Source organism: Anser cygnoides, chromosome 20 (genome assembly GCF_040182565.1).
Source record: "Anser cygnoides isolate HZ-2024a breed goose chromosome 20, Taihu_goose_T2T_genome, whole genome shotgun sequence".
Classification (NCBI taxonomy): Eukaryota; Metazoa; Chordata; class Aves; order Anseriformes; family Anatidae; genus Anser; species Anser cygnoides.
The window spans coordinates 3680591-3694516 of NC_089892.1; the positions used below are offsets into that span (position 1 = coordinate 3680591).

General features: G+C 48.3%; 1 protein-coding gene across 2 annotated transcripts in view; it reads right to left on the reverse strand.

Annotated features, from left to right (window-relative positions):
- The window catches only part of COL5A1 (collagen type V alpha 1 chain), a 150866-nt gene that overhangs the window by 24526 nt on the left and 112414 nt on the right, over window positions 1-13926 (reverse strand). For both annotated transcript variants that reach the window (XM_048053347.2, XM_048053343.2), the window contains exons 31-40: window positions 13463-13516; window positions 12194-12247; window positions 8353-8397; window positions 7947-8000; window positions 7028-7072; window positions 5940-5993; window positions 5287-5340; window positions 1764-1817; window positions 311-418; window positions 30-119 (exon numbers count right to left, since the gene is read on the reverse strand). In XM_048053347.2, coding sequence (XP_047909304.2) covers window positions 30-119; window positions 311-418; window positions 1764-1817; window positions 5287-5340; window positions 5940-5993; window positions 7028-7072; window positions 7947-8000; window positions 8353-8397; window positions 12194-12247; window positions 13463-13516 — 612 coding nt within the window. The remainder of the gene's footprint in view (window positions 1-29; window positions 120-310; window positions 419-1763; window positions 1818-5286; window positions 5341-5939; window positions 5994-7027; window positions 7073-7946; window positions 8001-8352; window positions 8398-12193; window positions 12248-13462; window positions 13517-13926) is intronic.

The window sequence follows — 13926 nt, forward strand, 5'->3', positions numbered from 1 at the left end:
TCCTTCCTGCTGGAAGGACAGAGACTTACGATGGGGCCAGGGAGACCTCGCTCTCCAGGGAAGCCTCGCAAGCCTGGGGGTCCATCCTTCCCGGGGAGGCCGGCAGGACCAGGGTCCCCCTGCAACGACAAGGACAAACAGCTAAGGATCTGCAGATGCCATGGGGGCACAGCTCCTCTCTCTGTGCCAGAGCCTTGACGAAACCCTGCAAAACATCATTTCTTTACTTGATCATCCCTCTCCACCTCTGGGAGAGGGGAAGCCGTCCAGGCATGCAAGGAGAGGAAGCCAGCAGGCTGCTCGTCCCTACCTTGGTCCCTTCCTTTCCAGTGAGGCCAGGGAGACCTTGTTCACCCGGGGGACCTGGAGGACCTGGGTGTCCCCGCTCACCCATGGGACCCGTCTCACCAGTCGGACCCTGAGGACAGAGAGCAGGGAGAAGGCGGTGGGTGTCACCAGAGCAAACAAAAGGAGGAGGAGGTGAAGGGTAGCAGTTTGCTCCTTTAGGCTGCCACGGGATGGAAGATGCTTCTTCCCTCATCCATCCCCTGCAGCATCACCAGGAATTCCTGCGGAGATGCCTCCTTTGGCACCTAAAAGATCTCTGGTGTGGAAGTAGACAAAATTGCACTGAACAGACAGAAGGTATTGGAATGAAAGCGTTCACCTAAATGAGATTATCACTCAAATTATTACGCTTGGTTTTTTAATTGAAAAATTCCTAAGTATTCTACAATCACGCTGATTTGTCCTAATATGGGGAATAAATAATGGATGAGGCTTGTACTACACGGCGATTGCTGCCTGGCTCTGTGCCGTACACGGGCACTGATGGTGATGAGTGTGCCACGAGGCCTGGAGCTGAAGGTTCCCCAGCGGCCCGTTTTGGAGGAGGACACAAGCCGTGAGCACAACGCTACGACAACCCTGCACGCTGGGGTCTGCTGGGACCGTGGTTGTGATTCGTGTCACGCTGCAGGGTGCCACTTAGCCTAAGCAGAACGAGAACGCCGCAATCGCTCGGCAGCCACACATCACACTAACTACACGCTGCCGAGCCAAAGAAAATTGCCACGGAACCTAATTTGCACTTGAGAAGACAGACACAGTCAGGGAATTGCCCCTAATCATGGAATTTACAAATCAGAGAATTTACACTGTCATTAAAGAGGACAAATTAATTGCTTTGTAATTAAAGAGCAACCTCCCTGGCAATTCAGGAAAGAAGACAACCAAACCCCAGTCCTTCTCAGCCTAGGATTCCACCTACAAAACCGATGCACGAGCCCTGCATGCTTGTACTTAAGGGGTACAAATTCTGGCTGTGTGGTTATTATTTCCAGATTGCACTGAGATCATTGCAACTGAAATAAAATTAAGAGAAAAAAAAAAGCACAATTCTGACAGAATCTGGCAGCACTTTATGTTAAGCAGGGATGCACTTTCTCATAACGAAATGTCACACCACTCTTGCATCATGCTCCTACTGCTCCGATTGCCCCGGTAGGTTGCACAGCCCTTCTAAATCACATCGAACTCTTCGGTCCTTCTGTCAGGCTGCACACAGCTGGTCTGTGTCTCCCATCCTGCACCCGTTTTACACCAGAGCAGCTCGACTAAGTTCATAGGAGCCACCTCATCTCCAGCAGGCCTCACACACCTTGCCTAAGCACCATCCTGTTCTCTCCCACCCTAGGACGCATGCTGTACCCAGAAAGATGAGCCACAAGCGGCTGATGCAAGCACCAATATTTGTTCCTTACCTGAGGGCCTACAACGCCGGGGGGGCCTGGAGGGCCGGTCTTGCCTTGGAAACCCTGTTAGAAAAAGGGAGAAGACAAAGAGATGACACTTCTGCCATGGAGCACTCCCATGAGGCTCACAGCCGGCTGCTGCCTGCTCCTCCCTGGCGGAGCTGCTGACCGTGAGCGATGGGCACCCGAAGGCAGAGGAGAGGAGAAATCAAACAGAAGATGTAAAATATGTATCTGTACATTTATGGGGGCAAGACAGTGGTAGAGAAAGGATCTATCGAAGCCTTTCGGCTCCAGTGGAGGGTTCTGGGTGCTGCCTTAGGGACAAGTGGGTGTTTTAGTGGATGACCATCAGATCTTCAGCTCAGCTCTGCTGGTTTGGTGGAGCTACTGTGGTTTGGCTGAAGGACTGGCCATATAAAAAAATAATAATAAATTGCTACGCTCATAAAACCTACAGAGGAAATGGCTACTAAGGAGTCAGAACGTGCACTGCTCTTAATGCTTAGCAATTCTTCATCACCATTTCCTTTCTCCTGCTCCCAGTTCCAGAGGGGTTCCCAGTTTGAGCTTCACTCCTCGGGAGCTCTGAGGCTGGGTGACTGCAGGCAGTGCCAGTCCCCAGCCCTGCAGAGTTTTATTTCCTTCCTCAACGTCTGCTGAAAGAAATCACAGATGTGTTTCTCTCTGGATGGCCAAATGATGAGTAACGAAGTCTCCACGACAGCTAGTTATAATGACATTTAAAGAGTGGCAATAATGAACTATCACCACTGCAATTGTTTAGTTCTCCTAAGCCACTCTTTAAAAAGCACATTAATTATCATTCTTACTGTAGCAGGCTGACAAGCTTGAGAAATGTCAGTTAGGGCATACAGGCTATTTTCTCATTGCCACAAAAGATGAGCAGATAAGTCCCAAGCCAACGGTTCTGTGTCATGCTAAGAAACTACTCAAAGCTACTCTAGCTGTCTGCAGATCGCAGAAAATATCGTGTCATTGATGAGGAAATGGCAAGCCATCATTAGGAAATGAATGTACAATTTAAGCTCTTATCCTAGGAAAATACGTCAAGTGGCTCCATGCGGGACTTTTCTTTTTAATCTGAAGAAAGGAGTTTCCTTTTATCCCGTCTGAACCACGGGCACAGAGCTTTTAGTTTTTTTTTTCTCTTGTTTTTTTTAGATTACATCTTAATAAATCTAATACAGCCAAATATTTTGGCTTCCTTCAGCATGACTCTTTGCTCTTAAATGAAGAGCAAAATCAAGGGAACTATTTGACACACAGACTTGTTTCAGTGTTTTGGTGTTAGGTTTTCTTGCATGAAGGTACAGAGTGCACTAACAATCTTACTGATGCGGAAAACGTACTCAATTTGTTATTATGTTCACCTCCTCTCTTTTTGGCACTGTGCAAGGCAGGAGGACAAAACAGTGACTTCTGCTACCTGGGTCTCTGCACGTGTCTGCATGCATCCCAAGAGGATTCAGGGGAAAGTGATCTTTGCTTGTTCATGGGGAAGATTAACAGGCTTTAGAAAGGCAAGTTACTCCCAAAGGCAGCTATCAGGGAATGCTTTCAGACCCAGAATGATTGAAAGCCCATTCTCCACTCATATTCATGCAGACTTGAGAATCTGGCATTTTATTTCAGTCTCAGAAGTTAATAACAGCAGATTCAAGTAAAATTTCTACTGCCTTTTCTGATTTCAGCAAATGTGTCCTGGATGTTAGAGATAACTCAGTGAAGGAAGACTGAATGTCACAAGCAGACTCTGGCAGGTGAAAACTCTTCTCTCCATCTTTAAGTTAATCCTGACCTGAGGACTGTGCGCTCAGAATACCACAGCCATCGCCATAAAGTCTGACAGAGCATAAATACCCGGTGTGGCACCGAGCAGTGTTTGCATTGCCTTGCTTAGCAAATGCCAGGCAAGTTAATTAAATTGTTGTGTGATAAGTTGAGGGGGGAAAAAACGCACGATGTGCAAAGCCTTCTCAATGCTCATTTGCTAGGAAAGGCGGTGAAGAAAAACACAAGGCTGAGTGGAGGAAGTTGGGTTTCCTTCCCATAAAATAAACACAGAACAAGGAGTCTATTTGCTAACATGCAGCATGCAGTGCTGGGGAGAGAGACATACCAACAGCAAGTGCACTGGATTGTAAACAGCCGAGGAAAAAGAATCAACATCCCCAGAAATGCCAAACAGAGAGGTACTAATTACTGCATGCAGAAAAATACACGGCAGAACAGTCATTTTTGCTTAGGGTATCCTTCAAGCAAAAAAGGGGCAGAGAACAGACCACCAGAGACGCACGACAGCCATCATACCTTCCACATGCCTCATCATTCTCCTTTGGTGAGAAACACTGATTACATCTGTGCAACGAAACCTTTTAAAATTGACAAAGCAGTATGCGCACGACGCGGTGAGGTACCTGAACGGCCAGAAGCTGCTCCGTGGGTTGCAGCAAGGGACATTTGCTGGGGGGGAGGCCTTAAGCAAAACTTGGCGAGACCCTTGTGAGTAACTTTGGCTAAAAGGCAGCGCAGCAGAGATGCTCTGACTGATGTGCTAAGGCAGGGCTGAGAGGTGAGCGTGCTGCAGTAACCGGCGTGGACAGAAAAGCTAGAGCAAAACCATTGCACCACGGATCTTGGTCGGGAGTTGCCTTCCTCTTGAAACAAGCACTGCCAAAACGGGGCTGTAACTGTTTTCTGGTGTGCAACCGTTCTTGGTGCTGGCCACATGGTGCATCAAGAAGGGAAAAGTGTTTATTTCTCCCCATGGCGGGCTCCAGAGAAAGTAAAACTGCCCCTGACCTAAGGCAGCTGTATGCAGAGAGCTGAGCGCTGCCCAGCTGAGGAGTGAGCCTGTCTTGCACGAAAGATCTCTGTTATCACAGACCTAGAGTTGTGAGACCTAAAACCTGCACGTTACCAAAGGGAGGAGTGGGGAAGAAAGCACGGATTCACCCGCAGTGCTCCTAGGAGTGGGGCAGAGGCATAGCCTTCCCTTCATCCTCCTTGGAGCACAAAGGGACCAGTGCTTTGGCGAGTCCTTGGGGTACAGTGCCTGCACAGAAATCACTCCCAGCTCCTTCTCCACTTCAGAAAGTAAGCACCACGCTGAGTCCTGGGGTGCTGACCCAGCCACCATCCTCCCACCTAGCCAGGAGCTGCCCCTGCAGCACACAGAAAGCCAGCTGCTCCAGCACTGCTCGCCGCCCTCGCTGCCTCTCTGCTCAAATCCGCTCCGTGCACGATGCACGTGCCCCCCACGATCTACTACGGGGCCAGAGAGAGGGCTTGGTGCACGGCCTTCACCCCAATCATCATTAGCCCGAGCCGTCCTGCTCAGAAGAGGGTTGCTTCCTGTAGACCACCCCACGCAGCTGGGGACACGCAGACCTCGGGGGGAAACAAACGGGCGGCCCCATCTCCCCAGCTGCACAGAGGGGTTTAGAGAAACCAACCAGCAAGACGAGGCTCAGGACTAATGATCTGCCCAGGATTTTTGGCTACTTACAGTTTCTCCTCTCTGTCCGGGGTGACCAGGCAATCCATCCTTCCCAGGAGGACCCTACAGCAGAAAACCAGGGTGAGAGGGACCATGACCAAATGCAGTAGTAAAAATAAGGTAAAGGACTGTATCGAACCTGCTTGCATCCTTGCAATAATTCCTACCCATTTTACAATGAAATGGGGATGCTTAGAACTCTGAAAGATATATCCCTTTCCCACACATCCCCCAGAGATCTTACAGGTTTATATTACAGATCCAGACATTGAGCGAGCTGTCACCACAGGGAAAGAAATCGCTCCAAAAACTTTTCTGCGGCTCCCCACCAGTGTACAATAATTGCAGAGACAGACGTGTTACTCTGTTGTGCTGTCATCCCAGTGTACAGAGGAAAAATAAAGAACAGAGTAACCATGAAAGATCCTAGTGATATTGAGTCATTAGGAAATGAACATTTATAATCAGCTGTAATTTACTTGCCTATTTAAAATCTTAAACCGCCGGGTTATTATCATGATGGCTCAGTAATGCCTTTTATTGGGCATGTCACCACTTGTCAGAGAAGCAGCTAAGACTGAGATGGCACAGACAATTACAGCTGGCTGGAAAAAAAATTCTTTATGTACGTTTTTGTATGTTCTGGAAAGAGAGTTACTCACAGGGGGGCCTTTTGGTCCGGGAAATCCAGTTGGTCCTTGAGGCCCTGGTGGTCCCTGGACACAAAACAAGGCAGAGAACGTATGGTTAAGGAGTGTATATGCTTTACTATGAAATACCAGCTCTGTGTGAACAGTAGATGATCACAAAGAAATGGAAAAATGGCTCGTTCTGCCCCAAAGAAATGCTACTGAAGTGCAAGGCACAGCTGCATGGGGCCATCCCTCCAAAAAAACAGCTTGGAGAAGTAAGAACCACAGGGCACGTGTAGCCGAGCATCCTCGCCAGTTGGGAAAAGCGCTGCAAACACAAAGAGGGTCATCCACCTCTTAGTGCCACCTTTCCCTCCCAAAGCTGTGAAAAATAGGTCTTCTCCCATCCCAGCTCAAGTGAGGGCTCCAGGAGCTACCAGCTCACGCAGGGATGGGATGGAGCCCGGCTCTTTTGGGGCCGGTGCTGCAGGCACCCGCTGCCCTTCACAGTGCTGTGATGTCATCAGCAACTGCCCCTTCGCCCAAAGCCATCGAAATGTGAAAAGCACAAGGCCAATTCCACGATTCCCGCCTGGGAAATTTTGTAGAGAATTTAGAGGCAAAAGAAAAAATTAAAAAAATTGCAGATATTGAGGTTACAGTCACGAAAGTCCCATCGCTTCACTATTTTCCACCGAGCACGCTGTAGGCTGGGGAAAGCAGAAGAGGGCCTGTAGGATCCAGCTGCTCCAGAAACCAGGCTCTGGCTGTCAGCACAGACAGCATGGGGGGCTTTTCCCTTTTCCCATGGAGCAACGTTGGCACAGGACATCCAAAGGCCCACTTGAGCCTCACTTGTAGAGCTCAGAAGCGCCGTAAGGGCTGTGTGTGACCTGTGAGACCTCTCTCCACACCAATAATTTTCACCTGTTTTTTTTCTAAGCACTTTCTTAGGCCGTATCCTGGCTGCAGGGAGCTCCCCACCCCTTTCTGCTTCACGGGGCACTTGGTAGGGTGCTCGCTGCAGGAAAACCCCCGCGCTGTGAGCCCCCCTCTTCTGCCGGGTTAAACCAGCAGAGGTTGCGGGTGCCTGCCCCAGCCCCGCGGCGCTGCCTTACCCTTTCGCCAGGAGGACCAGGGGGGCCATCGCCACCAGAGTTGCCCTTTTAAGGATAAACAAAAAAACAAAACACCATTAAAAATACATGCATCACCACTTCAGCTGCTTCGCACGAAGACTTCAAATGGCACCGACCCCATGGTGAGAGCCCACCCCCCAACCCCTCTCTATCAATAATTCTCCATCAGGGACAGCATCCGGCGACAAACGAGCGGCTGCTCATTCCCCCCACACTGCTTGATAAAAACACAGGGAAGATAACATCAGCGGGTTCGGGACATCTCCACCAGCTAACAGCCTCCCTCGGAGAGATAAATGCCGCAGCAAAGCCGAGGTATTTATCAAAAATTCATGCCGATACAAAGCCGAGGCATTTATTTTTAACGCCGGCAGCGCGGCGGTGACAGCGCCTCATTACGGCAGCTTTGCTTCCATCATGCCCAGCAATTAATGGTCACTTCACTGATTTCTGCAGCAGGTGCTAGAGCTGAGAACGCCTCCGGACTGGCTGGCAGAACAACGTCTATTGTGTCTGATGGCCAATTGTTGGCCGGCAGTTTGCATGCAAAGCGGCTCGGCATGGTGCAAGGTTGTGCAGGGCTCGGGGGAAGCGTCAGTGGAGCACAGGGTTGGGGTGATCCCTGGTACGGGGTAACCCTGGGTGCAACGGGGCCTCAGGTCAGGCTTTGTGCTGAAACAAAGCCATTGCATTTTTAGGACCTGTGCGTAGACTTCTCAGCTGGGTTATGAGCTATTTGGTTGGGTAATGCAGATCAGGAGGGCTCAGCTTCCAAAATACAATGGAAAAAAGGAGAGAAGGGAAATGGAGAGCAATGAAGCAGATGGTCTCTAATGCTGACGTTTTTTAGGACGTAGTTCTCTTCCTAATTACCATCATAGGCTCTCCCAAACCTTACCTTTGGGCCAGGTTTCCCAGTGCTTCCCCTAGGGCCTCTTTCCCCACGTGGACCCTTGGAAAGACACAAAAGATGACAGTTTAGTGCTTTGGGTAGCAAGAAGAACTGCACTGTGATAGGCAAAGAGCTCATGAGCACCTGAGCTGCACGAGGACAAAGAGCAGTCCCACCAGCAGCGCCAGGATGCCAGGAGCAGTGCAGACTGGACATCCCATTTTGTTATGGCTTCAAACCAGAACCACTGGTAAACCCCAGCCCCAAACCAGTGTCCCCTCTGCTTGGCTTTAAGGCTGAAGGCCAGATATAGGGCCAGATCCTGCCCAGGTAGGACATGAATCAGAGCACACTTCATCTGGTATTAACAAGCTTTCAAAATGCACAAGAAGGGTAAAAAGACGATGATTACCGTTGGACCGCGCTGCCCCCTTGGACCTGGTTTGCCAGGTGTCCCCTGCAAGGAGAAGGAAAGCAGGTGAGTCACGGGCCAGCAGCAGCCACAGGCTGAGCTCGCAGCAGGGGAATGCACAACGGAGACCTATCGCACACAGACTGCCCCCCGAAGCTCTTCAGTTCTCATTTGCAATTAAAAAGACAATAGCAGTTTTACTCGTACAGTTTTTATACTGTTTGGACACATCTGAACAGTAACCCCGATGCCCAGATGGCATCTAACACCTGAGCGACAGTCTTCTAAAAGTACCCAAAGTCCTTTAAACCCCACGAGGATACGCCCAACTCCTTGGACCACGCAGGCTCCTAAAAAGCCAGCAAACACACCAGGAGCAGCCAAAAGCTCTTCTGCTCTGCCACCCCAAAATCCATAACCCCTCTCCCTGCTGATCTTCGCCCTCCCCTTCTCCCAGCTCACGCAAAGCATGAGCTGATGCACACACACCCTGCAAGACCTGCGTTAAATACGTGCAGAATGACAGCAGCAGAGCAGGAACCCTAACCCGAGCAGTTATTTTACGCTACGCAAGCCAATTAAGCTGCCCCACATATTTACAAATCTTCCTTCATCTTTGTGAACTTTGTGCTAAACAAGTAATTTAAGACATTGCTTTGCAGCAGCGACAAAACAGCAGGCTTATGAGCTCTGACAGATGCAGTCAGTTCCCTGTAATGGGCGACTGTGATTAATTCTGACAGAAGAAAGACAAAGACGGCTGGGTTCTAAATCTGGCATTATGCTAAGCTCCATTACCATACGCCTAAAAGAAAAGTAAAAGCCCAGACCTTGCTACCTGAGGACACTGTTTTGGCTAGTATCATTATAAAAAAAAAAAAAAAAAGCCAACAGGTTTGACTTCCTTTGACCTTCCTTGACTTCCTTTGGACCAGCAGCCTACTATTTTTTACCAATCACCTGTTAAAGAAAGGAAGAGCAGGATTTTCTATGTAAGGAACACAGACGCTTAAAATATCATTTGCCATTTTCTGCCCCAAATCCATCATCTAAAAATCTTGCCTTCTCGTATTTGGCAGTCATTAACCAGGCAAAAATAAAACAAGAGCTGGAAAAGTTTTAAATCAACTTTCTTCCAGCTGCTAAAATTAGCCCTGCTGAATCTTCCTTGTTCTGCGGTTCCATTTAATAAACACTGCTGGCATACTTTTTAAATTAATTACAAAATATCATTCTGAAGCACTCCATCTGGTTTTCCTTTCCCTACGTGAGGCTGAATTTGGATCAGGTGGTGCAGAGTGCAGCCTCCCTGCAGGTAGCCCCCCACACTCCCTTCCTTCTTCCTCAATTCTATTTTTAAGCAAAATTTTCCCCCTGCTTATTGCTATCATTAATCATGCATACAGCGCTGTGTACTGCTGCTAAGAATTTATATAGCACTGTAAATGCACACAGGCCTACATTTTTCAAACACGGATACCGAAAGGAAAGGCATCTAAATTCAGATTATTTTTTAGGCACCCAAACAAATGGCCTGGATTTTGGCTCCCCCCCTGCACCCTCCAGGCTCTGTCAGCCAGGGCGAGCAGGGAGATCTATTATCCCGTGCTAATGGCTGGGGATTATTAGCTCTAAAAATAAAGATCACTTACTCACATTTCCAAGTATTGATTTCACGATCAGGTTTGGAAAGCGCCCAAGCCAGCCCACCCAAACTCGCCTCGGGCTGCTGGGTGAAGCTGGGCACCGTGATGGGGAGCCGCTTGCCAAAACTACCAGGATATTTTGCAGGGCACTCCTTTCCAAAGACACCAAACACCCTTTTCTTCCTAATTTTTAATTTTGCCAGCCCCTGCGTGCAGCCAAAAGCTGTGGTTTCAGCTTTGGGGAGCTTTAGCACTGCCAGCACCAAAACTCAGCTGCTGGTGCTGGCCCAGCTGCTGATGCTGCTCGCGCTGCTTTTTATTTCACCTTTTTAATTTTAAGGGGGGAATGACTATCCATGTTGTTGAAATAATGAGGTAGAAAGCTTATTTCAATTCCTAGATGATGACAACTGTAGGAAAAACCTGTGATTCTTACTATTCTGGACACGTAAACAACCGTGTGGAGTATCATAATAGTAATACCTTGTAAAAAGAAAAGACAAACAGAAATGATTTTTGGTTGTTTCAGCTGCAAATTGGGTTACCCCGCAATGCACTGGAGAAGCAAATCTTACAAACTCTCTTTCTTGCCTGCATGTGGACATGCTCATAAAGTAGCAAATTTACTGGTCTCGGGAGAAGCAGAGTGTAATTTATCAAGTCTAACTCAACGAGGCTTAAATTCAGTTGATGGTCTCCATTTGGTTCGTGCAGTGTGATACTCGCTCAGTCTATTGTTCTCTATATAATCGCTTTCACTTATTTCAAATCAGATACTTGGGAGGGAAAAAAAGAAGGATACCAAAGCAGTCATTGAAAATCTGTATTTCTGCTCCTCTTATAAATTTTTCAAGCTGAGCTCCTTTTACTAAAAGGAGAGATTTGTCCATGAAAGTGTTTCTCTCTCCCACGCAGACAAACGCAGCAATAAAACAAGGGCGAGCTGCTGGACTAGGTGCAGAGTGGCGTAAATGGTCCAAGCGAACACTGGAGCGAATTAGAGTTCACCCAGCCTAATCCTTGATTATTTTTTCTCATTCTTACAGACAACCAGCTCCCACTCTGCTCCTGAAGAAGCCTGCCATCCGAGCGAGCTGGCTCCCCGTCCCACCAAACGCAGCCAGATGAAGCAGGAGGGGTGCAGATGCTCAGGGGGTGCACAGCAGTACATCTCCCCACCACTGCGGTGCCGATGCCCTGGTTTTTATCACCCAAAAATGCAGCCCAAGGATTATTTTTTTTTTGCATATTGGATAAGACGGGTGGTAATTATACGGCTACAGTAAATTTGAGGCTGCCGTGGCAGCTGCCTCCCTCCTCCTGCCTGGCCGGGAGTGGAGGGAGGGTGGTTGTAGTTCAGAACGAGATGAAAATTACTCAGTGGGAAAAAAAAAAAAAAAAAAGCAGGGATATAAACCAAATTTCAGTGGCACAATATTAATGCAGTGCAAAGTGATTTATATTTTCTGTGCTCCTATCAAACACGTCTGTTAGAAGTCATTTGTATTTAAATGAGAGTAAAAGGGAAACTAATTCCACTTACTCTCCTTACTCCCCCTATTTTTTGCCTGCGACCAGAGCTCATGTAGAAAATGACTGCATTTGTACTCTCCATCCCCTAACTCAACCTTGTCATCCACAAAATAAAATAATACAAAATAAAATAAAAGATCACTGGTGTATTTAGACAATTCCCTGCTACTCAAGCACAAAGCCGAGCAGGGGGTGAGAGGTAGAGGTGAGTTCAGGGGATGGAGCCTCCACATTTTGAGGCTGTTCAGGAATTTAGAATAGCTCCACTTATTAAAAGGAGGAACTTGTTAAGTGTCTTTTCACCTATGCATTTTGAATCTCAAGTTAGGTTAAGATGGTTCTGGCTGCTTCTGAATAGATTCACCCATCTCTAACAATTACCATTAATTAAAAAGCTCTTCATGCCCCGAGCAAAGTCTGGCAGCAAGGAAAGGATTCAGGTTCAGAGAAATCTCTTGAAATATCCTGAGGGAAAGCTTCCCGGTGTGTAATAGGCATGCACTGTGCTGTCACTTGTGCCCACCATGGGCATCAGGAGCATCCTGCCCCAGGGACCAGGAGGTGACAGCTGCCAGCGAGGGATTTCACCACCATCAGTCCTGCCCAAGGGCTGCTCTCTGGAGGGAAAAATCAGCGAAGCGGCCAGCCAAAGCAGCTCTTACCCGTGTGCCCTTCTCGCCGTTGGCTCCTGGGAATCCTGGGAAGCCAATCGAGCCCTTTTGGGGGAGAAAAAAAGAGAGGGATGGTTCAGGACACTGGACGGGGTGGCTCTGTCCGGCTGTGCCAGGCGCCCGCTGGCCTGAAATAACCCCGGCCAAACTTGCTGATGTCTGCAGCTCCTGGTGCTTTTTTTTTTTTTAAAACCTTCCTCTAACAAAAACAAAATCGAAGACAGACCCGAAATGACCTCAGAAGCCAAATTTTCTCCAAAAATAACAAACCAAAATAAAAAGATCCATGCCTCATTAGAAGTCGCTGCAAAGGCCCAAGCCCACGCTCGCACCAGGTGCCTGGGGAACAGCAGGCTTTTGTGTTTAGCTCCTAAGTCACTATGTTGCACATGAAAATTTAACTCCTGGCTTGTTCCTTTATGATGTAATTGCCTGGAGAATAGCTGCTGCTGCTTTTAAAATATGAATTAGCTGAAGAAATGCAAAAAAAAATTTACCCCAGAAAAAAAAAGGCAAATTAAAAAATAAAACATCAACACCACAACCAGAAAACAATCTCTTGCACTTAATTATGTCTCCAGTGTTAAACAAGCCTGCTTTTTTTTTTTAAGCAATGAACATGAATAATAAAATATGATTCTAAAAAGAAAAAAAAGTTAACAAAAACATAAGTTCCCAAAGCCTCCAGGGCATGTAAAAGCTGGGCTTTAGCTTCAGTCTATGGAGTGGAATTTGCAGTTTTAATTTAAAAAGGACATTTGAAAATGGCCCAAATGAAGGTGGGCATGTAGGTAGGATATAAAGGATGTTTGCAAATCTGCAAATAGCAGTTTTATTTTAATTTCAGGGAGATCCTGATTCATTAGCTATTCTTCTTCATTAATTAAAGTAGCTCAAAGTTTTGAAGATGCAAGGCCCAATACCGGGAGAAGCACCTCTATGCCTATAGCTAGCACGAAAGCTCCCAAAGAGCCCATATCTGCTGCCCCAGCAGTCCTGCATGCCCTGGCGGGGGCTGCTGTGCGCACTTTGCAGCCCCTGTCCCTGTGCATCTCCTCCCATCACGCTGCAGGAGATGGAAGCAATGCAGAACACAGCCCATTCCCAACCAGCTGAGGGCTGGGAGTTATTTTTACCCATAAATTCATCCTGCTTCAGGCTGCCACGCGCCCCGGCCCCCAGCCTGCTGGGGGTCACTGTTGCCCCCCATCCCCGTGAGCAGCGCTCAGCTGGGTAGCACCGCAGCACCCCCCCGGTTACCTTTGGGCCCTGCCTGCCCGGGTAGCCGGGCAGTCCTGGCACGCCGAGTTTTCCCTGAAACACAAAAAGAAAGAGGGTCAGCGGGGGCAAGGGAGGCCTTGAGAGCAGCCACAGGTTTGCACCAGCGAAAAGGGGAGAAGTTAAGCATGTAGAAGTCAAGAGCCAAGCTTACGTAGGTGGTTTCCCTCCCCGGTCTTTTTTTTTTTTTTTCTTTTTTACCAAGACTTTGCACCCAAGCAGATAACCCCAAAGAGACCAACACCTCGATGCACCCAAGTCACATCACTGCAGTAACTCCATCTCCCCTGGGTCCCCTCTGGTACTCACGTTGAATTGCACATGTCAGCCTTTACACAAAGCTCCTGCACCTCCTCTTCATCCCTCTGCCCCAAAGCCACCCCTTGGTGCCCCATGCTGGGCACTGCTCTGGCCAGGCACCACAAAAAAGCCCCAAAGCAGTGTGT